We start from the raw sequence: 25,992 nt of genomic DNA, 5'->3' as shown, positions 1-25,992 counted from the left end.
CTTAAACAGCATGACTGCAAGTGGGGACAAGATGTGTGAAAACTGATTAAGCGCTATGGCGCCTAAATGTTTATATGAGTGAAACCAGCAGATGACCTCGTGGCTCTAGCTCAAAACACAATAGTTTTCTTCTCTAGTTATGCTGGATATGCCTTAACCATAAGCCCACATCTTCCATATCTGCTAAGAATTTCAAACAAGTCAGATCCATTCTCCATGTCTGAAGGCAGGATTTTCTTCAATAGGTCTTCTGCAATAGTCATATCACAAACAGTGTAACATTTTGACATTTCTCTCGTTTCATAGTCTTCTAAAGACACACTGGCAGGAAACGTTTGAAACCTAACATTCAAATTCATAATTCGTAAGAAACCATTTAAAATAGGGAGCTTTAAAGAAAAAGGTTGAATACATTTCCCAGCAATGAGAGTTATTTTTTTTTAAAAGAGAGAAGAGTACAGATAAGGGGTACATAAATGTTTCACAAATAATTCTCAACAGTTGCACAATTACACTACTACACATGGATGTGTATATTCACACATGAATAACAACCAACACTATTGTTCTTATACCCACTTGCTATCACTTTTATTTACTGCAGCAACGGTGGAAAAAACCCAGCGAATTTCAGAATGTACCCATTTGAAGAAACAAGTCCCTGTAGATTGAAAAAGCAGAAATTTGCATGTAATACTGTTTAATTAAAAAAATAGAATGCTATGCATTGAAGTGCCTACGCCTTTTCAGTAACACGTGAGCACAGCGTGACATTATTTTCAACTTATCTGTTAAATATATTTTCACCTACATGTCCCAAGTTTCTGTGGGGTGTGACCACAAATATATAAAGAGGATATGATATTAAAATAGAAATACATCAATAAGTTATACATTAACACAGACGTGAATTCCACAAACTATTGTACCATTTGGGAAGCTATGGCTGTTCAACAAAAGGTTAAAAAGATTATTTCAAAAATGAAATGGATTTTAAAAATCCACAATTAGACATTTTTCTCGCGTCACTTCGCAAGTCAGAAAAATGGGCAATGTCAGGGAGCCACTTCAGAGCCGAGCTCCTTTCTAGTATTCTCAAAGATTGATCTGTTTTAGACATTACTTGTGGACACAAAAAAATTAAATACTAGAAATGTAGGGTTTGTCTCGACATACCCATTACATAAAAGATGTCTAACTTTCAATGGATCACTTTATTGGTTTAAAAAATTGCATAGTTATAGGTTTAGGTTATGTCACATGTGTTCCCCATAATAATACAATGGAAGACAACCAAATATTACTATCATGGGTATATAACTATTAATAAAGAAACTCTGAATCTTCTTTCATTTGTCTCGAAAAAGTCCTTGGAAATGTTAGGGAAAATGTAAAGCTATTGATTTGGTTCTCTCACTATTCGTCCTTCATCTCATTGTATTGGAAGAACACACAACAGAATTTCACAGTAGTTTTAATAGAAAACCAAATGTTAATTAAGGTCTTTAATTAAGCTACCCCTTTCACTTGCTCCTAAAAGAGATATACTTAATACATTGATTACATGTATGGGAATAGGAAATCATGCCAGAGGCTAAGTGTACTACCATATGCTTGGCTCAAGATCAATTTAAGTAAAAGGGCACGGCCCAAAAATGATCCAACCAAACAGATTAGAAACCAGGTTCCTTCCTCTCATTTTATTGCTTATGGAGAACTCAATGAAGGACAAACAGTCCTAGGTAAGTGCTGTAGATTAAAACACAATCACATTCCTGGCAAGGTTTTTCAAACAATGTGCCATCCAGCAGAATATGCGGTGTTTTTCATATGAATAGAGAAAAGAACTGCTTTTGGGGTTCGAACAATATGAGGTGGCTAGGTCTACCCTTAGAATCTTGTGGAGCATAAGATTGTATACCATATTCATTTGAGTGTCTTAAACCTTGTAGGTGGCAAAAACAAAACCATAATCCGCTTGAAGCAGAACACAACTTAATAAAACAAAGTATTTATAATAAGAAAAGATTTAACTTTGGCCTTGAAATATAAAATGTTCATCAGCAGTAACTGAGGAGATATGATTTTACAGCAGTTGCAGCATTTTTTAATCCCTGTGTGTCCTTAAAATTCATGTTTGGCACACCGAGCTCCAAAACAAGTAGTCAATCTGTTCGGGGGCTAGTAACTGACGTGATTAGGTCCATTTGTGGCATTTCCAGTCCAACAGGAACTCCGAGATCGCAGCCTTGGTTACGTTTTAAACTTCTTTTGAAAGTAATTTTAATTATATTTTAGGCTTCCATCACATTATTCAGTGTATAGAACACACAAGAAGACCTGCAATGGAGAAACAAATATTGTATTGGTTTTGAAACAGATTTCACTTCCTCTTTAAATAAACATAATGAATATTTTTTTTTAATTGCGTACAAATAGAGAATCGACACGTGCTCTAGTAAGAATACAATTGACTCCTACAAAAACGACAAATTCATTCTAAAAGTAATATAACTGCCAAATGAAGGTTTCCCAAAAATGACCCCAGTAGCCTTTTATCAAAGATGATATGCAAATTCCCACGGGAGACCTACTTTTTAGCTGCAAAGATTGAGAATAATGAAGCAATAGAAAGATACATTTCGTTTAAAAATGAACGTGTCATGAAAAAATATTTTTACTTCTCCAGAATAAGAAAGTGTGACAAACAGAGGAAAATGGGGCATTAGAAGAGGTATTTCCATAATGTGAATATGCATGTGCACAGCCAGTGAACCAGCCTGGACTCTGGGGTAAATTCTTTGATAACGGGGTGCATAAAGGCAGAACTATGCTGTGTGCGCCTTTGTTTTTCATGGAGATTGGTAGAAAATGGGTAGCAAACAATGCACTCCTAATTTAAGTTGTTTGTTAAAGGGGGTCAGCCTGCATTTTACCAGCTCGAATACCGTGTGGTCCTTCAAACTTTCGAGAACACTATTGTTACCATTAAGCAGGAGGGCTGTTTTAACACGTGCAAACACCCCTCCTCCTCCACCACCACCACGCCACACATTCGCCCAAACGAGAGCCTCTTCACGCTGTAAATACACATGCAAGTGTGTTTGTTTCCCTTACATATATGAAAACGCTGTCCTCGCGGCCATTCACCTTCTGATACAATCACGTGATGATTCATTGAATAGTACACTACAAATGTCAGCGCCATCTTGGAATTGATATAATTGTAGTCTAATCACTGCTAGAATAGATTCAACGTGGTAAAGACACAATACGTCTTAGATATTTCTAGACAAATAGACATAGAATTCCTATTTTAAAAAGGGATCGGTCTCACAAGGACTTGATCCATTGGCCCGCATTTTTACAATATATTTTAAATCCAACGAATCTATTTTACACTAGTGTGTATAATTTCTTTATCATGTGTCTACATGAGAGGATACATTATCAAACTCATGTGACTAGTACCCTTTGGACAAGCGTTTTGCAAGAGTTAGTTAACAGCAGCAACTGCATCAATACCCCTCTCCTTAAGTATGCAGAATACCAGTATAATCATCACGTGTTGCAATAATTCAGAAACTTACAAAAACCTGGGGCAATATTAAGGTAGTCCATAAAAGCAATATATATATATCAGTAAAGTGCAGATGATAAAGTGCAAGTGCTATAAATTCCATATACTACTAAACAATCCGCAGCATATGGTCGCTGTCAGTATCCAACTTTCACCACTATAGTTACTGTTTTTTAAACTGAATTTCAGAGTTATATCTACGGCAATACATAGAGTACCATACTCTTCTATTTGTATTACCATACCTCTGCATCCATTTATGCACCAAGATGCATTACCTAAAAATACTCGTGTTCCAATGTTATGAACTTTGATTTGAAAAACCAGAAAGCATTCAAAACATCAAGAAAAAAAAAAGTCACTACCTAAACATTTGCAACACAAAAGGGAACTGCAGTCCTCTGCAAGTACATTACCTGAGTCCACTCAAATCCAGCGCAGAGTCTATGGGGCAACTAGCCAAATGCACACAGGAAATTAGCATTAGAACTGAACAGAACACCAAACAAACTCAAGAATAGAAGAAACCATTTGGAAGAGGAAAAGGATTTCCCTGCATCTAAAGGTTCCCCCCACCCTACCACACTATTTTCTGAATAGTACTAGCGGATCTGTTTGTTATATCTGGTCCCAGTCAAGACATGAATGCATTGATATATAATATTCCATCTGCCCAAACACCCGGAGAGACAGAGGTGGCTTCACTGTTGGATACAGAGGGAGACCTGGACCTACCGGTGAAAGGGTATGCTGGTGTAGGTCATAGGCCCAAGGAGTAGTGAAGAAATGTGTGGAAATTAGTTAAAGGAGGAAGAGTAACAAAGGATAAAAAAGGAGGCCATTTTGCTCACCATGCCGATCTTGAGAGACAAGGTACACCTCCCACAAAAACCTCTTCCCATCTGGGAAACCGAAAGTGAACTTCAGGATCTTCAGGTAGGAATACATTCGTGAATTAATAAATGCCATACTACCTAATCCCTCAAAATGATTCAGGGTTAACAAGCCAGAATTACAGCAAAGAGAAACCCCTCTAGCATGCAGAAGATTAAACAAGTAAGGTTGGACCCGGATTAGAAGACATCACAACTGGTAACCACAACCCAACTTCGTAAACATTCAGATCAAACGATCTACCTGCTACCATGACAACTAACTGCTTAATATGTTTTTATTTAAAGTGTATTTGTGGTACGCATAACACCTTGAACACCTCCAGAACTATCAAGGACGACATTGTGTCTCTTGCTCAAGCCGTGGCCACTTTCTGCAATCACTTTCTTTGCCACTGGATCCTGCCCCTCTCTCTTCAAGCACTCCCTTATGCACCCTCTCTCAAAACGCCTTCTGCCGACCCTTCCTGTTCCAGCTAACTACCGCTCTCTCTCCAGGAGCACCTTCCTGGGCAAACTCTTGGAGAAGTTGGTCATCTCCCAGATTATCCACCACACTGAATCTGTTCGATGTCTCTGTGACCACCAGTCTGGCTTCAGAGCTGCCAAGCGCACAAACTGCTTTCCAGAGCACCTGTGAAGACTTGCTCTCTAATTTCGACTGGCTCACCTTTCGTTCTCATTCTTCTTGACCTTTCCTCTGCCTTCGATACAATAAATTATGCCACCCTGATAAATCGGCTCAGATACCCTTGGCATCATAGACCTGACTCTGGATTGGTTGACCGCCTTCCTCTCTGACCCACCCTACCAGGTTCAACTGGGCCCTTTTTGCTCCACAATCTCAGTCTCCACCTATTGTGTCCCTCAGGGCTCCATCCTCTCGCCTTGGCGTTTCAACATCTACCTGGCCCCTCTAACCCACTTGATCTTCACCTGCTCTCCTAACTTCCAGTGTTATGCGGATGACACGCAGCTCTCCTTCAAGCTTCCCTCCTCTGCAACATCCTCTCCCTCATTCCTGACTGCCTGTCTGCTATCCAGGCATGGTGCACTGCAAACAATCTCTGCATTAATTCCAGTAAGACAGAGATCCTTCTCATTGGGATGCCTGCTCCCTCTTTCCCTCCTACACTCTGGCTGCCCTCCATGGGCCCCCTCCCTTCACCCTCCTGGGAGGCAAAAAACCTTGGTGCCATCTTAGACTCCTCTCTCTCTCTCTCTCTCTCTCTCTCTCTCTCTCTCTCTCCCCCCTCACATCACGGACCTTGCCAAAAAGGCCCACTTTCAGCTGCACCTCAGAGGCAGTCTCCCTTTTCTCACCTTCTCCCAGAAACTCACAGGCCGATTCATGGAATAATTAGCGCGGCGCAAGTGGGCAAAAACGTGCGAATCGCAGTGGAATAGCGAAAATCGCAGTGCAAGTGCGAAAATCGCGCGAAAACCAGCGCACGTCGATTCATGGAAGTCCGTGCGCGAGAAAACCAGCGGATGTGCGATACAAAGTGCGCCGCGCACGTTGGCGCACAGGCCATCTAACAGTGTGTGCCAGGTCACAGCGAAAAATCGCACAGGCCACAGCGAAATTCGCACATAGCGCGGCGCACCCAACAAAAGTAGGCGGAACACGGGCGTAACACTCGGAATGGGGAACAACTTGCAAAAACGTGGGCGTCACGGGGGGAGTACAGGGCACAAGTGCGCGGAACGCCCACACGCTCGCCTACAACACGTATTCATGGAATAGAATAGGGCAAAAAAGCGCACGCTCAAACCAGCGCACAGGCACAAACACGACCGCCACAAGAAAGCATGCGGTAGCGTCTCTGCGGCTGTAAGAAATGTGCGCCAAAAGGTGCGCCAACAAATAGCACCCATATACTGCCATGATGAATGTCCTATACTGTGGCCCTCCAGGACAAATGACGTGCAAAGGGGTACCCACAAACACGGACACGCTGACAAAAAATACGTGTGCGTGTATACCGGGGTGCGCGGGAAGTCTCACACGCGATTTGGCCGGGTACGTGGATTTCAGGGGTGCGCGGGAAGGTCCACACGCGATTACAGTAGGGTACGTGTATTCCAGGGGTGCGCGGGAAGTTCCACACGCCATTCCATCAGGGTACGTGTATTTAAGGGGCGCGCGGGAAGTCCCACACGCGATTACAGTAGGGTACGTGTATTTCAGGGGTGCGCGGGAAGTTCCACACGCGAATAGCCTGGGCGCGTGTATTTCAGGGGTGCGCGGTAATTTCCACACGCGAATAGCCTGGGCGCGTGTGTTTCAGGGGTGCGCGGGAAGTTCCACACGCGATTACAGCAGGGTACGTGTATTTCAGGGGTGCGCGGGAATTTCCACACGCGAATAGCCTGGGCGCGTGTATTTCAGGGGTGCGCGGGAAGTCCCACACGCGATTACAGCAGGGTACGTGTATTTCATGGGTGCGCGGGAATTTCCACACGCGAATAGCCTGGGCGCGTGTATTTCAGGGGTGCGCGGGAATTATCACACGCGATTTGGCTTGGTACGTGTATTACAGGGGTGCGTGGGAAGTAACACACGCGATTAGGCTGGGTGGGTCCTCACAGGTGTTCCCTGTACACCCTCGACGGCCCCTGCAGGCAGCCCACAAAACAGGGGACTACCCTGCACACCTGCTCATGTCTCCCACCACCCCCACCCCACCACCCCCACCCCCCAGTCACCAGGGGCAGCCTCCACCAGGCCTCCACTCATGTCTCCCACCACCCCCACCATCCAGGGGCACCCTCCACCAGGCACCCATTCATGTCTCCCACCACCCCCACCCCCCCAGTCACCAGGGGCAGCCTCCACCAGGCCCCCACTCATGTCTCCCACCACCCCCCACCATCCAGGGGCACCCTCCACCAGGCCCCCACTCATGTCCCCTATCACCCCCACCCCCCGCCACCAGGGGCACCCTCCACCAGGCCCCCACTCATGTCCCCTATCACCCCCACCCCCCAGCAGTGCAGGGGCACCCTCCACCAGGCCCCCACTCATGTCCCCTATCACCCCCACCATCCAGGGGCACCCTCCACCAGGCCCCCACTCATGTCTCCCACCACCCCCACCCCCCACCATCCAGGGGCACCCTCCACCAGGCCCCCACTCATGTCCCCTATCACCCCCACCCCCCGCCACCAGGGGCACCCTCCACCAGGCCCCCACTCATGTCCCCTATCACCCCCACCCCCCGCCACCAGTGGCACCCTCCACCAGGCCCCCACTCATTTCTCCCACCACCCCCACCCCCCACCATCCAGGGGCACCCTCCACCAGGCCCCCACTCATGTCTCCCCACCACCCCCACCCCCCACCATCAAGGGGCAGCCTCCACCAGGCCCCCACTCATGTCCCCTATCACCCCCACCCCCCCGCCACCAGGGGCACCCTCCACCAGGCCCCCACTCATGTCTCCCCACCACCCCCACCCCCCACCATCCAGGGGCACCCTCCACCAGGCCCCCACTCATGTCTCCCCACCACCCCCACCCCTCCACCAGGCCCCCACTCATGTCTCCCCACCACCCCCACCCCTCCACCAGGCCCCCACTCATGTCTCCCACCACCCCCACCCCCCCACCCCCCACCCCCCACCATCCAGGGGCAGCCTCCACCAGGCCCCCACTCATGTCTCCCACCACCCCCACCAGTCACCAGGGGCAGCCTCCACCAGGCCCCCACTCATGTCCCCTATCACCCCCACCCCCCCGCCACCAGGGACACCCTCCACCAGGCCCCCACTCATGTCTCCCCCCACCCCCCACCATCCAGGGGCAGCCTCCACCAGGCCCCCACCCATGTCCCCCACCACCCCCACCCCCCAGCAGTGCAGGGGCACCCTCCACCAGGCCCCCACCCATGTCACCCACCACCCCCACCCCCCAGCAGTGCAGGGGCACCCTCCACCAGGCACCCACACATGTCCCTCTGCCCCCAGGTCCTGACAATACTCAATCATGGCAGTAATGAGCAGCATACCCAGCACAAACACCCAGGCAAGGATTGCATCCACCCACATAGTGAATGCAATTACATGATACAACCCCAATGGCAAGTATGTAAATGAACACATGTCCGTCACACACACAAAAATGGGTGCAAGTGAATGTCAAAACCCATATCATGACATGTATGAAACCAATGAGAAAATACCACAAGTGAAAGTAAAAAAAAACATGTATTAAAGATGAAAAATAAGTAAACAAATCAAACACACAACAATGGGGATAACAAAATAAAAGGTCCATGTCCGAGAACAAATGTAAAAAATATAAAAAAATAGGAATCCAAAAACAAATGTAGTCCAAAGCAATATCATGTGGAAGGAAAAATAATGAAAAACCATTTCCTCATGGTGAACACAATAATTAATAAAAGAAATGTTCATTCAAAAAGCAAACTATATACACGAAAATTCCAGGGTCCATGAGCCCAACACCATAAATGAAACCTACTACTACCTAATGAAAAAAATATATACAAAAAAGTGGCCATTGTCCGAGCGGTCCAAAAAAATAAAAATTAATAAAGGAAAGCTAACACTAACTAAATAACTATATAGAAAGGCAGCGGGCAAGTCCTGCGGCTCACTCGGTGATGTTGCTGGCCAGGGCATCATCGAACTCCATGTCGATGTCCTGGAGGCGGGACTCTGTCCTGGCCCCGAGGTCTCGCAGGGATAACCCCATGTCCAGCTCAAACTCCCTGCGAGCTTCCTCGAGGCACTCAGCCCGCCTCAACGCCCGACGCATGGAGAACTCCGCCCTGACCATGGTGAGCCGCTCCTCTTCCGCCCGCTGCCGCTCCGCACCTATCCGCTGGACCAACTGCTCCCACACGGAAGACACCACCATCCCAGGGTTGCCCTGCCCTCCGGCCGATGCCTGCCCCTCTGATCTTGATGGCCCCGAGCCATGAAGCCTCCCACGTCGAGCCCGCTGCTGCCTCCGACGCCACTGCCTCTGCCAGCACGACGGCATCCAGGCTGATGGAAACCACCGACGCCGTCGTCGTGCACGTGCCCTGCCCAATGATGCTGTCACATCTTCCATCTGCTGGGGTCCAGTTGCTGTGTTGTCCACCCCTGCTGGACCTCCGACTCCCGACTGTGGCAGGGATGGGATCCCCACTGAGCTGGCTGCATTGGTCAGGGTAGGTCCACAGGGGGACCTGGTGGCATCTGGGCTGGAAGACGGCAAGGAGAACGACTGGTGAATAGCCTGCACAGAGGAGGAAAGGGCCGCCAGATTGGCCAACACATGCAGGAAACCCCCGAACATGGCCGATCCCAATTTGGCCACGTCGGCACGGTGCACTTCGTGATGACGTGCGTGCTCCTCCCGGGAAGCACGCACGGCATCACGAATCACAGCCGGGCGCATCGCGACCCCAATCAGGACCTTCTCCACACGGCCAGGGGTCCCCTCGTCCGCAGATGGAGGGGAGTCAGGTGACTTGGACATCCCCTCTACCTGCGGACGGGCCTGGGACGGGGCATCCCTGCTGGTGCATGGTGGTGCACTCACAGGGTCAGGGACAGCGACATGCACAGGCCCCTCCACGGTGACCTGTGCTGCCTCCTGCCCCTGGCCTGCACCACTTGCACCAGCAGGGATGCCCCCACCAGGCCCCATGTGCGCCCCAGTGGCGGCCTCCTCCTCCTCTGTGCAAACCACCAACCTGGATGGCTCCTCACCGTCTCCCACCGTAGCAGGCCCCTGTGGGGGCTCACTCACCCCTTCCGCTGCAGCCGTGGGGGCATCCCCGCTGCCTTGCTCCACAGCGCCGTCTCCGCCCTCTTCTTCACTAGCCACTGCGTAGAGGGAGACAAAGAACACAAGCATCAGGGTACTGTACATTGGTCCCCTAGACAGGAAGCAATAGCAGATGAGCACCACTGTCAAAGTACACTTCCATCATGTCCCTCCACAACACATGGGTCAGTCCAGGCAAAACACACACAGTCACAGGCATGGTGCATGCCATGGACATTTCCATGCATGTCCAATGGACTCTTGAAACATTCAATGATATGTAACTCACATGCATCATGGGTCATGCCTATCACATGCACACACTTCACCTCAGTCACATCCATCTGGCCCCATACACCCCAAACACAGCAGATACAAGGGTAATTTGGCTGCTTCAGTGAATCTGTGCATTGTCACACACATGTGTCATGCATCCATGGCATGCACAAGTCACAGACACGCAGGTCAGGCACACAGACATGGCTAACATATATGTACCTGGCATCAGCACCCATCCCTCACCCCCACCCATGTCCAGGTACAGAGACTGGCATGCTCTCGTGGTCATAATCTGCATAGGGCTCCCCATGTGGCATTTAAACACATGCTACAACCATGTGGCTCACACATCACTGGTCGCACATGCATTACCATGATGTCCCTTCACACATACATGCATACATGGCCTATGGCACACATACAGGCAAGTATCATAGAACCAGCACACCGTAACATGCCCTGTCTCACACAGTAATGCTCGGACACTTACCGCTCAACTCCAGACGGGTCTCCCTCTCAAGGATCTGGGCGTGGAGCGCTGGGCGTACGCGTTCCAGGACCCTCAACTGGATGGAACTCATGCGGCCCCGGCCCCCCTCCACGAGGCGCCGGGCCTTCACAAGGGTCCTGGACCTCAAGTCCTCCCAGCGCTTCTTGATCTTCTGGACGTTGCGGGTTGCCACCCCCTCCGCGTTGATGGCAACCACACAGTCGGCCCAGATCCTCTCCCGTCCTTCCTTGCTGGCGCGAGACAATCCAAAGAGGGCATCATACTGCCCCAGGACATGCTCCACCAGGACACCAACTTCGGTGGCAGTGAAGCTGGTGCCCCTCTGCCCCTCTGGCCTGGGGTTGCCACTGGTGCCAGATGTGGAAGTGCCCGACATGGCAACCCCAGAGGCAGGTGTGGGTGGGCAACTGGGTCCTGGGGCTGGGCTGTGGAGCGATGTAATCCCAGTCGGGAGTCTTCAGTTCCAGCAGGGGTGGACACAGCAACTGGACCCCTGCAGATGGCTGATGTGCAGGCACCAAATGGCAGGGCACGGTGGCAGCAGGCAGCAGCAGATGGCACGTGGGAGGCTGCTCGGGGCACTGGGGGGCAGTAACTCGGCCTTCTGGGCAGGAGCGTGGTCTTCGTGTGTTTTCGCGTGGCCAGCTTGATACGGAGTGATTTGGCACGTGAAAATCCTGCACGTCAGCGTGAAATCCGAGGAAAGGCCCTTAGCGCGTAAGCGCGTCAGCACGAATACGCGATTCTATTGGACCAGAGTCCCTCAGCGCGTAAGCGCGTCTGTGACGTGACCCGCACGGGTGTTCCCCACTCAGCACGTGATGACGGAGCACACGTGGAAATACTGCACGTCAGCGTGTAATTGGACAAAAGTGCGCGTACACGCGATTGGCCTATGTACGTGTATTTCATGGGTGCGCGGGCACTTCCACACGCAAGTACGTCAGCGCACCTGTATCCCGTGGTGCGTGGGAATTTCCACACGCTATTGGACTGGGAACTGGATTCCAGGGGTGCGCAGGTCACACGCTCGCCTAGAACACGCGCAAAGCAAAAATTTGCGCACTTCAACAACAACAAGCTCAGACGCCAGGATGAACATACCGTTCCTAGCAGCAGTGGCAGTGGGCTACCAAAGGAGGAGGAGGATAGTCAGGGCCAGAATATTCACACCCAGAACCAGCCTTTTCGGGATGCCCGATGACCAGGTGTATGGGAGGTACAGGTTTCCACCACACATAATACTGGACCTGGTGAGTGAGTGGGAGGATGACCTCACATCACCCACCCTGTGCTCCCAAGCACTCAGCCCCCTGGAGAAGGTCCTCAATGTACTGCACTTCTTAGCCACTGGATCATTTCAGCGGACAAGTGCCATAGTGGGTGGGGTGTCACAGGCCACCCAGTCACGCTGCCTACACCAGGTCTTGAACATCATCACTGCACGCCCATCAGTCCGCAGGCACATATACCTGCCCAGAACACCTGCAGAAAGGCATGCTGCCGCCCTGGATTTTTACGGTGTGGCACGATTCCCCAAAGTGCTAGGTGCCATCGACTGCACCCATGTGGCTCTATGTCCCCCCCAGGGCATCTGAGCACATCTATAGGAACCGCAAGCACTGGCATTCCATCAACGTGCAGGTAGCATGTAATGCCAAGGGAATCATCACCTCAGTATATGCCAACTATCCCGGGTCCACCCACGACAGCTACCGAATGTCCACCCTAAGCCGGGACCTAGAAGCTGGGCGGCATGGCGATACATGGCTGCTTGGTGAGTATGTATGCCACTGCACATGCATGCATGTTGGATACTGAGCAAGGTCACAACCCCACCAATGATACCAATCACCACCTCCACAGGGGACAGTGCCTACCCTCTCAGCCCCCACATGATGACGCCAATTCGGAACCCCACCACGCCAACCGAGGTAAGATATAACACAGCCCACATTACGACCCGGGGCATAGTGGAGCGCACATTCGGAGTGCTAAAGTCACGCTTTCGCTCCCTTGACCGTTCTGGCGGCCAGCTGTTATACGCTCCCCCAGTAGTGTGCAGGATCATAGTGGCAGCATGTGTCCTGCACAACGTTGCAACACACCGGGGCCTGGCCGTGGACATGGTGGTGGCCCCACATCCCCAACCACATGCACAGCCGCTGCGCATGGGAGGGGAAAGGGCACGGGGGGAGGCAGCCCGTACACAGCTAGTGGCTAATTACTTCACATAGAAATCACACCCCTGTGGAGTGCACACTGCCCTGGCACATTCCATCTGACAATCAATGATGACTCAACCTGACACTGAATGTCTGGAGAATGAACCGTGAATACCATATCAGCCTGAGATTGTTCACCTGGAAGTGTCACAATGTGTGCATCCCTACCCACACAGACACCACCAATGCAGTTTTGTGGAGTTACACATTCAAGCAGCTAAAAAGAATACCCACTTGCAAAATGCAACAAGAGGACAGTGCCATGTCAGCCAACCCAACCCCAGCACCGCCACACGACACACCGTGCCATGTCATGCTATTTGCAGGTAAACAAAGTAATCCCCACAACATGACACTAGTGTCACTATGTACAGTGTCCCTATTAGAAACCTACAACACCTGAAATGCTCACAGCAATGCCGGACCAACAACATACTTGAGCACGTACTACCATTAACATGACATCACAAATGTTACATATTAGTAGTCTCACCACCTGGAAATGCCTGCACTCCCACCACTACCAACTGTGCAGTGTTGGCGCCATGTAGAGTTGTAGGTGCACTGCTGCCAACATGGACCCCATCTCCAGACTAGAGGTCCTTGTGTAGACATGAGGAAGGGACCTGCAAATTGGGAGGTAGGCACAGAAGATGAGTTACACATCAATGCAACATGCAGTGTACAACACAACAGCAATATGCACTAGGAATGTATACACAGTATTGACTACAGACTGCCCACACAGCTCATGGGAGTCCAACGTCACTGTGTAATTCACTGTCACTTGGGCACACCCTTTGCAAGCCCATGGAAACGGGAAGCAGGAGGGGTGTGTGACTCAAACCCAAGCATCTGAACCAAATACATTACAAGCCTGCATGTGCCCAGCCACAATGCAGCGTATGCCCACAGGAACCACGGAAGCCAACAAATCGTCCCAAAAAAATAGGGAATAAAATAAATAAAAATAAAAATAAGAAACAATCAAAAATGGCCATTGAAGGGCCCGGGGGGGTTGGGGAGGCCACCCAGGAGGTCCGAGGACAGGATGCACACCAGAACCCACCTGCGTGGATCCTGGGAAAATAAAACACCTCCATGGGCTCATGGCCCACACGGCTACCCTATTGTGGGAGTATCACTGCTGTCGCTATTATCACCCTGTGCAGCTGCATCCGGAGGTGGTTGCACTATGGGAGGCAGCCCACGCAAGGCCCTAGTCTGCTCCTCCATGGCTGCAAGCATGCGGGTGTGGTAGGTCTGGTTCTGGAGGATGAGTGTGCGGAGGTCCCCATGCAACAACTCACGGGATGCCCGGACCTCCGCCCTCGTTGCCTGCATCTCAGCTGAGAGCGTATGGGTGAGACGCTCCAGCTGCTGTTCTGTCCTGTCCTTTGGTGTGTTGAAGCCTCAAGCTCAACAAGAGTCGTCCTGAGGTGAAGGAGCTCCTGCCTCAGGGATTCCCTGTGGCCCTGGGACTCAATGGAGATGGCCTCCTGCAGAGTCGCCAGTGCCGCCTGCCTGTCCCCGTTGGACCCCAACATGTCCTCCCTGTGTGACTGGCAGATGGAGTCGGTTGCCTGCTCTAGTCGCTCCATCAGCCTTTCTGGGGGGACAATGGAAGTGGCCACCCTATCCATGGCCTGAGCCATCATCTCGGATGATGCAGCCTGTTGGGTTGCCATACCGTAAATGGATTGCTCCCATGTGGTATTGCCAGGTGGCGTACGGCCACCACGTCGGCGGGCACCACACCTGTCTGGGGCAAGGCGAACTGCGCCTTGCTGTGCCGGCACTGCCTGAGGCTGCAGGACTGCATTCCCCCTCTGATCTGCTGGCCCAGGAACAGGATCAGATGTCGCGGAGTGTGACCCTGCATCCGTAACCACCAAAGGCGTAGCTGCCAACACTGACATCCCCATGGAGGGTTCTGACCCTGGTGCAGGTGGGTGAGACAGAACAGAATCCCTCCCTGGAACACTCACCTGCGACGGCACGTAGGTCTCATCCGAATCAACACCTGAGTACAGCTCGGGGGAGGTGCAGCCAGAGACACCCCTTGAGAGCACGACCTGCAGCACTTGTGGGTTCTCCCCCACCACCACACCACGTCCCTCACTGGTGGTTGGTCGGCCCTCGGACCCCTCCTGGGTCTGCACCATCTCCACAACCCCAGCAGTATCAGGTGCGTCTTCCCCTGCAAAGACATGAAAACAAAGAAATGGAAACAGGCATTAGCACCATGGCACACAATGAGGGCTGAGAAGCAAGAGAACCAGTACTTGATTGACACATGTCCCACATGACTAAAACCCTCCCATGCATGCACCCTCACTGCGTATGAAGTGCAGGCAAATGGCACACACTGATGACACCAAGATGGAAGATGAACACATTTTCTGCATGCTGCCTGGCAGTGGCATCACACATTGGCCTGTGATTGCCAGGTGAAACACACATGCCATCACACAGATGGCATGTACCATTGCTATTGAGTGAAGATGGAGAGGAGGGCAGCACCTATTCATTCAGTCCAGTTCCCGCATGTAATTGCTTTTCTAATTCTAACAGGTCAGATTTTTCACCTGGAGCTGCCAGTCTGAAATGGTCCAATTGCACAGGGACATGTGTGTACAAATGATATCCAGGTAACAAAGTCACTCCACTTTACCATAGCCATGTCAGACATGTGACTAGTGGACAGCGACATGGCTAGTAAAAGTGGGGGAATGCAAACAATCTGACTGAATGAACAGTGAAAAATAAGCAACAATGTTGTGGCAAGGTGACACTTCAAGGGCAACTGGCGTGCAGTTGGGCTAGATGTCTACTGTTGGCAGAAGGGATACTGCTATGGCCAAATGCAGCTGCGCAGGAAGTTTTGCATGAAGCACATGGCTGACCCATACGACTCAGGCGCACACACTCTCACCTGGCACACAAACAGAATCCCTCACACACACACCATGCACATGGATATGACACACATGCATGTGCACTCACCGGACAATGCCTCGTAATCAGCCAGATGTCCCACGCCTTGGATCTGTTCCTCCGTGACGTAGGTCCCAGCGACTGACTCATGTGGAGTGAGTTCCATGTCTACTACTGGAGACCCACCTCCAGTCACTAGAGTTGCGGCATGACTTGAGGCCAGCTTACTCTTTCCCTGCGCTTTAGGTCATTCCAGCGCTTATAGCAATCATTGGCTGTGCGCCTCACGATTCCAAGGGCACTTACGATGTCCGCAACGGTCTGCCAGTGTGCCTGGCGTTGTGCAGGTGTGGTCTTGGATCCTGCAACAATGACCATCTCGTTGTCATGTCCGGACACATACTCGACAAGTGGATTCAGTTCGTCATCCGTGAAGCTGGGCTTCCTGGACGGGCCGGACTGTGTAGCCGTGTCTGGGGCATCAGCCTGTGCCGGACGAGCACTCTTCCTCTTCCGCTTGGAAGGTGGTGGTGATCCTGAGTGTCCTGCGCCGCTCTGGACACTAGGGGCAGGAGCCCTGGTGGACTCTGTATCAGGAGTGTAGGATTGCACACTCAGCATGGGAGTTGGTGCAGGCATTGGCTCTAGTGTGATGGTGTCAGGGGGAATGTCAGCAGCATGGACTAGGACCGACACTGTCCTGGCTGGGTGTGTGAGGGCTGGGGTGGATGGAGCCGCAGCTGCCCCTGCAGCCTCTCCGCCCTGCCTCCTTGGTGCAGCAGATGACCTTGCTGCCCCAGATCCACGTGGCATGATGGCATCAACGTGCACCAGCGCACGTGTCGTAGCCCTGCTGACCTGGAAGTCAGCCATGGAGTCAGCCAGGTCTGGTGCCACAATGGGCTGGTCCAACAAGGGCTGAGCATGGATGGTGTCAACCACATCAGCCTCAACGGGAGGGGGGGGGGGGGGGATTATGGGTGCCCGTGACTGGTCCTCCACACATGGGGGGACAGGCTCACCCTGCAAGTTACGACCACGTCCCCTACCGGATCCACCACGGCCACCACTTGTGGCTCTTCCACCTTTGCCACCCTTACGGAATCCTCGCCTCCCAGCCATGGCACTGATGTTAATGTGCGTATGGGAGTGGATGTAGACTATTGTCCTGGGCAATTGGGGGTCAAAGGGGTTGGGTACCAGATGGTAATTGTACCCTAGTGCTCTAGCAAGGCTGAATGTAACCCCTGGGGAAAGATGACGGGTCACGCAACGCACAGGAGGCCCAAAAAAAGGGAGATGACGTGCACGCAACCCCTCCTAGACCACGTGTGCAGAAAGAAAAACCTGCACTACGCTGTGGCACCAAGTAACACAAGAATGAACGTATGCGTGTCATACGCAGCCTAGAATGACCTCTGAAGGGGTAGGCTACACATGGGGCAAGCACAGATGTTAGATACGTGCGTGACTCACCGTCTGCCAGGTAAAAGAGCGTGAAAAATGAGCGCGTTTGGTTGGCAACACCCCCGCCAAAAGAAGATATGTACGCTGTCTGAGGAGACAGGACAACAGTAGAAGGGAACACTGTTTGAGGGAACAGGCCCAGGTAAACCAGTACAAGAGAAAAAATAGAAAAAGCTGTCAGAGGTAACAGGGAGTACGAACTTGAAACGCCGTGAAGTAAATCGCGTGTGAAACGACAAGAAGTACAGAATTCACCCACTCGCTCTCCACGAAAAGCAGTACAAGGAATTGGTGTTCTACACGTACCTTATATGCAGGCCCACACGTACAGCGTCACTTACGCAGTGTGTACGTGCTAGGCCCATTCCCACCAATTACACGCTTTGTCACTTCTGCGTGTAGGTCCATTTGCACCAATTACACGCTTTGACACTTCTGCGTGTAGGTCCATTTGCACCAATTACACGCTTTGACACTTCTGCGTGTAGGGCTATTTCCACCAATAACACGCTTTGACACTCGGACGTGTCACGCAACTTTTTCCTACGCGTGCACGTGACTTCATAGACGTGCATATGCGTTTACGCGCTAAGGGCCTTTCATCGATTTACACGCAGACGTGTGGGATTTTCATGTGCAAAATCACTCACTACGTATCAAGCTGTCCAGGCGTTCACACACGAAAGACCACGCTCCTGCCCAGGAGGCCAAATTACTGCCCCCCAGAGCCCTGAGCACGCTCCCACCTGCCATCTGCTGCTGCCTGACTGCCTGCTGCCCACGTGCCCTGCCATTTGCTGCCTGCACATCAGCCAGGGGTGCTGTTGCTGTGACCACCCCTGCTGGAACCAAAGGCTCCCGACTGCTTTTCCGTCGCCCCACAGCCCAGCCCCAGGACCCAGTTGCCCCCCCACTCCTGCCTCTGGGGTTGCCATGTCGGGCACTACCACATCTGGCACCAGTGGCAACCCCCGGCCAAGGAGGCAGAGGGGCACCAGCTTCTGTGCCAGGGAAGTTGGTATCCTGGTGGAGGGTGCCCCTGGTGGCGGGGGTGATAGGGGACATGAGTGGGGGCCTGGTGGAGGCTGCCCCTGCACTGCTGGGGGGTGGGGGTGATAGGGGACATGAGTGGGGGCCTGGTGGAGGGTGCCCCTGGTGGCGGGGGGGTGGGGGTGATAGGGGACATGAGTGGGGGCCTGGTGGAGGGTGCCCCTGCACTGCTGTGGGGTGGGGGTGGTGGGAGACATGGATGGGGGCCTGGTGGAGGGTGCCCCTGGTGGCGGGGGGGTGGGGGTGATAGGGGACATGAGTGGGGGCCTGGTAGAGGGTGCCCCTGCACTGCTGGGGGTGATAGGGGACATGAGTGGGGGCCTGGTGGAGGCTGCCCCTGCACTGCTGGGGGGTGGGGGTGATAGGGGACATGAGTGGGGGCCTGGTGGAGGGTGCCCCTGGATGGTGGGGGTGGTGGGAGACATGGATGGGGGCCTGGTGGAGGGTGCCCCTGCACTGCTGGGGGGTGGGGGTGGTGGGAGACATGGATGGGGGCCTGGTGGAGGGTGCCCCTGGTGGTGGGGGTGATAGGGGACATGAGTGGGGGCCTGGTGGAGGGTGCCCCTGCACTGCTGTGGGGTAGGGGTGATAGGGGACATGGGTGGGGGCCTGGTGGAGGGTGCCCCTGGATGGTGGGAGACATGGATGGGGGCCTGGTGGAGGGTGCCCCTGCACTGCTGGGGGGTGGGGGTGGTGGGAGACATGGATGGGGGCCTGGTGGAGGGTGCCCCTGGTGACTGGGGGGGTGGGGGTGGTGGGAGACATGGATGGGGGCCTGGTGGAGGGTGCCCCTGGTGGCGGGGTGGTGGGGGTGATAGGGGACATGAGTGGGGGCCTGGTGGAGGGTGCCCCTGCACTGCTGGGGGGTGGGGGTGATAGGGGACATGGGTGGGGGCCTGGTGGAGGGTGCCCCTGGATGGTGGGGGTGGTGGGAGACATGGATGGGGGCCTGGTGGAGGGTGCCCCTGGTGACTGGGGGGGTGGGGGTGGTGGGAGACATGAGTGGGGGCCTGGTGGAGGGTGCCCCTGGTGGCGGGGGGGTGGGGGTGGTGGGAGACATGGATGGGGGCCTGGTGGAGGGTCCCCCTGGTGGCGGGGGGGTGGGGGTGATAGGGGACATGAGTGGGGGCCTGGTGGAGGGTGCCCCTGCACTGCTGGGGGGTGGGGGTGGTGGGAGACATGGATGGGGGCCTGGTGGAGGGTGCCCCCTGGTGGCAGGGGGGGTGGGGGTGATAGGGGACATGAGTGGGGGCCTGGTGGAGGCTGCCCCTGCACTGCTGGGGGGTGGGGGTGATAGGGGACATGAGTGGGGGCCTGGTGGAGGGTGCCCCTGGTGGCGGGGGGGTGGGGGTGATAGGGGACATGAGTGGGGGCCTGGTGGAGGGTGCCCCTGCACTGCTGTGGGGTGGGGGTGGTGGGAGACATGGATGGGGGCCTGGTGGAGGGTGCCCCTGGTGGCGGGGGGGTGGGGGTGATAGGGGACATGAGTGGGGGCCTGGTGGAGGGTGCCCCTGCACTGCTGGGGGGTGGGGGTGATAGGAGACATGGATGGGGGCCTGGTGGAGGGTGCCCCCTGGTGGCGGGGGGGTGGGGGTGGTGGGAGACATGGATGGGGGCCTGGTGGAGGGTGCCCCTGCACTGCTGGGGGGTGGGGGTGGTGGGAGACATGGATGGGGGCCTGGTGGAGGGTGCCCCTGCACTGCTGGGGGGTGGGGGTGATAGGGGACATGAGTGGGGGCCTGGTGGAGGGTGCCCCTGCACTGCTGGGGGGTGGGGGTGCAGGGGGACATGAGCAGGTGTGCAGGGTAGTCCCCTGTTTTGTGGGCTGCCTGCAGGGGCCGTGGAGGGTGTACAGGGAACACCTGTGAGGACCCACCCAGCCTAATTGCGTGTGATAATTCCCGCACAGCCTTGTAATACACGTACCTGGCCAAATCGCATGTGAGAATTCCTGCGCACCCCTGTAATACACGTACCCAGCCAAATCGCGTGTGATAATTCCCACGTACCCCTGTAATACACGTACCCTGGCCAATCGCGTGTAGAACTTCCCACGCACCCCTGTAATACAAGTACCCAGCCAAATCGCGTGTGATAATTCCCACATACCCCTGTAATACACGTACCCTGGCCAATCGCGTGTAGAACTTCCCACGCACCCCTGTAATACACGTACCAGGCCAAATCGCGTGTGATAATTCCCGCGCACCCCTGTAATACACGTACCCAGCCGAATCGCGTGTAGAACTTCCCGTGTACCCCTGTAATACGCGTACCCAGCCAAATCGCGTGTGATAATTCCTGCGTACCCCTGTGATACACGTGCCCTGGCTAATCGCGTGTAAAACTTCACGCGTACCCCTGTAATACACGTACCCTGGCTAATCGCGTCCCTGTCCCTGTCTGCCTCTGGACTGGCTGCCTGGTTCCTTCAGATTCTTACAGGGCACTAGGGCCCACTAGTCTACCCCTGCAATTGGTCTCCCCTGAAATGCCCGCCACCCCCTGCTCATACTGCAGTGGCCCTCTGAGCCACACCCACCGCACTAGCCTGGCTGGGCCTGCACCCAATAAGCCCTCCAGCCCCTTAGCTCATGGACTTTCCTTCCCGTGCTCGGTCGGCTTTCCCCTGGCTCTGTCCAACTGGCTTCACCTGGCACTCGCTTTTTCTCACGGGCCCTTCCGCTCAGACCGGCACTCCTGCCCAACTCCGCCTCTCTCCCTGCACTTGCACAATCCAAATGTCAAAAGGCCTATTAGGAATGTTTGTTTTTGTGCTCCCTGCCCCCAGTTCCCCTGGTCTGTTGCACCTCGAAACGCATTTTGTATAGGTGCATCATAAATATCCAATAAATAATAAAATACCCTAATAAAATAAGTGCAATCCCCTTACAAGTGCAAGTCAAATCAAGACCTTAAGATGTTTATATGGCCACTTTACCCTGGATCCTTGTGTGCCTAGGTTTAATATCCCCAACTGAGATGTATATGAACAGATGCGACTTGGGATCAGAAGGGAACAAAACAAGTTAATTCATATTTTCTCACAGTTCGTCTGTTTCTTTGCTAGACTGGAAAACGATTACCCCTGTAATTGGTCCGCCTAAGAAGCGGCAGTCTTATAATATTTTTCTGAATATAGCTATATGAGCTGAGAAAGACCACTTTTTTGGATAGGGGCTTGTGGGATGTGGTCAAAGACAGATAGAAAAGGGGGGAGGGGTTCCCAAGCTACCTAATGGTGTCACACTGCTAGGCTGGTTAATATGAACTGAAATGGGGCAAAAGTGAATCACAGTCTTGTGTCAAACAAATATCACAAGATATGCACCAAGCTAGTATTGCAATAGAACAATTATTTGGTTTTATTTTTCTAATACATGTTAAATAATTGGAGCTTAATAAGTCCAAAATGTTAAAAACAGAACAAAACAGAAATCACAATCCTATAAGGCAAAAATCATGTGCAAACAATCACATAGATCTGTTGGCTTAATTCAAGTTATACATCAAAACTATTGTATTTTCAAAGGTGATGTTAGTAGTGACAAGAGTGACTTTGACAGGATGATTCTGTTTCCAGCCTTAAAAGAATAGTCTTCAGAGATATAACAGGTGACTGATGTCCATTAGATGAATATAGGACCAGATAAGGCTTTCGTCAGGATATGGAGAACCGACAGCTGAGGCCCAGGTGTCGTATTCTTCTTAGTGAGTATAGGATGTCTAGGGATGTATCTCTAAGGACAAACAAAAATATATGTTAAAAACTAGCTGTGTTATGAATGGCAAAAGTAACACATGCCATAACAGTTCATGTGAAAAAACAGCCATTGTATTTCATATATAGTGTGCAACCTGGGTATATTCATGGTTAATCATGTATATATCTGTTATTTAAATCGCCATTGTAGTTGGGCTGTTGGAAGTATATTATTTATCTAATTGCATTTGTGTGTGGAAACAAATAGTTAGTGATTCCATCACACAAAGAATGGAGATTAATATAATTGCCCCATTCTATGCAATACAAAAATAATGTGGTTCCTTACGGTTGAACTTCACCGGAATGTTCTTTTTAAAATCACACAATCTGTGTCAATATTTCGTAGGCGTCTCACGGACCGAAGGTGCCGATGGTAGCCATTCCTGGCTGTATAAAAGACACAAGAAGTGCAGGCAACCGCACATTAGTGCGTGATCAGAAGTGTGTATGTTATTCTGTTCGATCTTGCATATATATGTTGCTTCATACCTTGGCTAGATCATCGCGTGGATATAAATGTAAACAGCGCAGAGAGGTTCAGAATAAGCGTTCCGTGATGCTGCTATTATGCGTACCAAATGTAACGCGTGCAGTCCTGCCGTTCTGAAAAGACACGAACGGATGCAAAAGCTATTACATAGAAAATGCTAGTATTGGTGGCCGTTGAAGAATCTAATCTATTCGTGGGTAAGGGAGAACTTACTTGTGGGTTCAAGCCCTCGGTACCTCTACTGCGGTGGCATCGCCATTACCGAGTTCGTCCAATAGGTCATGTGATGTGTCACATGGTTAAGTGTAGACGTGAGCAAATTGTAAAGGAAAACGGCCATCTTTAAGTGTCTAAAGGATGCCCTGCATCCATTGCATAATGGCATTGACCAAAAACAGTACGGATCTAGTAAGGGGAAGAAAAGTGTCTAAAATGACGCCTTTATTGATTTAAAAGGTACAGTGACCGAAGAAACGGTACAATGTGGAAGGTTTATAGACACTTTGCCAAGTGTACACAGGTCCATAGGCAGAGTATGATACTTTAGCAAAGCTAGCTCGATGTCTTGCTCGTGCTTCATATTGGCCATTTTGGAGTGTCTAATGCGAGCCATGTATGCGGTGGCGTGGTGATAATTAACAAGGCTTGAAAACGCTGATGAGGCCGTATGTATGAAAAAAAGAGAGGGGTGTGGCATATGTCTAAAACTTGTCTGGGGCAACAAACTTGATAAGAGATATTCATAGGGTAGCCGGGCCATTTAGGGGGGCTTCAGAGACTGCGATCCACTTGGTGATCTCTTTGAGCTAAATGAGATGGAAGACTTTACTTATTACATGTAGGTGGACCAAATTGGTGGATAGAAGCGGAAACCATGTGTTACACTTGTGCTAACATAAGCTTCTCTTGGACAAGGCCAATTGTGTGAGAAGAGGCCATGTGTAATTATGGCATAGGAAACGATTACTGCTGAGGCAATATATATCAGGGAACAGGTTCCATTTGATATAAAGATTTAGACCACCCTTCACGGTATCTTGCTTGTAGATCAATTTATGCTCCAATTTCCGCAGATTCAAGTCCCTATCACCTCCTCGGGGATGAGCGTCAAGAGTTTGCAGCACAAACCATGTCATATCATTGTGAGAGTGTTTCATCTTGTTGAAATGATCTACTAATGGTTTGTCTTTAATATTATTCTTGATGCACGAACGGTGTTCTCCTATTCGGGTCCTAACAGTACGTTTTGTTTTGCCAATGTACATCAATTTGCATGGGCAAATGATGCAATCAATGGCCCATTTGGTTGTACAATTAGAGAATGATTTTAAAGTCCAAGTCCCGGTTTTTAGCTCGATACTTTTAACATTTTTTGTAAAATTACACATTAGGCAATTTCCACATTTGAAGTGGCCTACCACCGGAGGTAAACTCCATAGTGTTGTTTGTGTAGGTGTTTTAGTAGGCTGTCTGGGATAGGTGTGTACTAGTATGTCACCAAGATTTTGTAACCGTTTAAAAGCAAAACGGGGGGGGGGTGGAGCAGAAAAGGACTCTGTATTTATCATTTTCCAATTTTTTAGGATGGATCTTCTCGGAGCGTTGCTAACAGGAGTAAAGGTTGTCACACACGTGATTTTATCCAGTTTGGTTCGATCTTGTTTGGAGAGGCAATCAGCTCTTGGAATATTTTTTGCCCTCTTAAAAGATCTCCTAATAGTGTGTGGAGGATATCCTCTGGCTGTTAGATTGTCTTTTAGTATTTGACTATGGACTTGAAAATCTTGTTTTTCGGAGCAGTTCCGCATGATCCTCAGGAACTGCCCAAAGGGAAGGTTTTCTTTCAGAGATTGAGGGTGGAAACTCCCAAAATGAAGCAACGTATTCTTCTGAGTAGTCAATAAGTTCTCCCTCACCCACAAATAGATTAGATTCTTCCACGGCAACAAAAACTAGCATTCCTTATTCAATAGCCTTTGCATCCTCTCGTGTCTTTCAGAACGGCATTACTGCACGCGTTAGATTTGGCACGCATATGACCTATTGGACGAACTCGCTAATGGCGATGCCACCGCAGTAGAGGTATCGAGGGCTTGAACCCACAAATAGATTAGATTCTTCAACGGCCACCAATACTAGCATTTTCTATGTAATAGCTTTTGCATCCGTTCTTGTCTTTTCAGAACGGCAGGACTGCACGCGTTACATTTGGTACGCATAATAGCAGCATCACGGAACGCTTATTCTGAACCTCTCTGCGCTGTTTACATTTATATCCACGCGATGATCTATCCAAGGTATGAAGCAACATATATATGCATTCATGCAAGATGGAACAGAATAACATACACACTTCTGATCACGCACTAATGTGCGGTTGTCTGCACTTCTTGTGTCTTTTATACAACCAGGAATGGCTACCCTCGGCACCTTCGGTCCGTGAGACGCCTACGAAATATTGACACAGATTGTGTGATTTAAAAAGAACATTCCGGTGAAGTTCAACCGTAAGGAACCACATTATTTTTGTATTGCACATAATGGGGCAATTATATTAAGCTCCATTCTTTGTCTGATGGAATCACTATGTGTTTCCACACGCAAATGAAATTAGATAAATAATATACTTCCAACAGCCCAACTACAATGGCGATTTAAATGACAGATATATACATGATTAACCATGAATATACCCAGGTTGCACACTATATATGAAATACAATGGCTGTTTTTTCACATGAACTGTTATGGCATGTGTTACTTTTGCCATTCATAACACAGCTAGTTTTTAACATATATTTTTGTTTGTCCTTAGAGATACATCCCTAGACATCCTATACTCACTAAGAAGAATACGAAACCTGGGCCTCCGCTGTCGTTTCTCCGTGTCCTGACGAAAGCCTTATCTGGTCCTATATTCATCTAATGGACATCAGTCACCTGTTATATCTCTGAAGACTGTATTCTTTTAAGGCTGGAAACAGAATCATCCTGTCGATGAAATCACTCT

At 51.0% G+C, this 25,992-nt stretch overlaps 1 protein-coding gene across 5 annotated transcripts in view; it reads right to left on the bottom strand.

Annotated features, from left to right (window-relative positions):
- Positions 1 to 1,685: 1,685 nt before the first annotated feature.
- ZNRF2 (zinc and ring finger 2) overlaps positions 1,686 to 25,992 on the bottom strand; it is a 167,138-nt gene continuing 142,831 nt past the window's right edge. For 2 of the 5 annotated variants that reach the window (XM_069648756.1, XM_069648757.1), the window contains exon 5: positions 1,686 to 2,340. Coding sequence is in view for 1 of the 5 variants with exons in the window: in XM_069648758.1 (XP_069504859.1) it covers positions 2,295 to 2,340 (46 nt within the window). In the remaining 4 variants the exon portion in view is untranslated. The remainder of the gene's footprint in view (positions 2,341 to 25,992) is intronic. The other 3 variants (XM_069648758.1, XR_011303404.1, XR_011303405.1) reach the window with 3 other exon arrangements.

This window comes from Ambystoma mexicanum, chromosome 2q, assembly GCF_040938575.1.
Source record: "Ambystoma mexicanum isolate Mex_15411 chromosome 2q, UKY_AmexF1_1, whole genome shotgun sequence".
Lineage (NCBI taxonomy): Eukaryota > Metazoa > Chordata > Amphibia > Caudata > Ambystomatidae > Ambystoma > Ambystoma mexicanum.
This window is presented reverse-complemented; position numbering and strand designations above follow the sequence as displayed.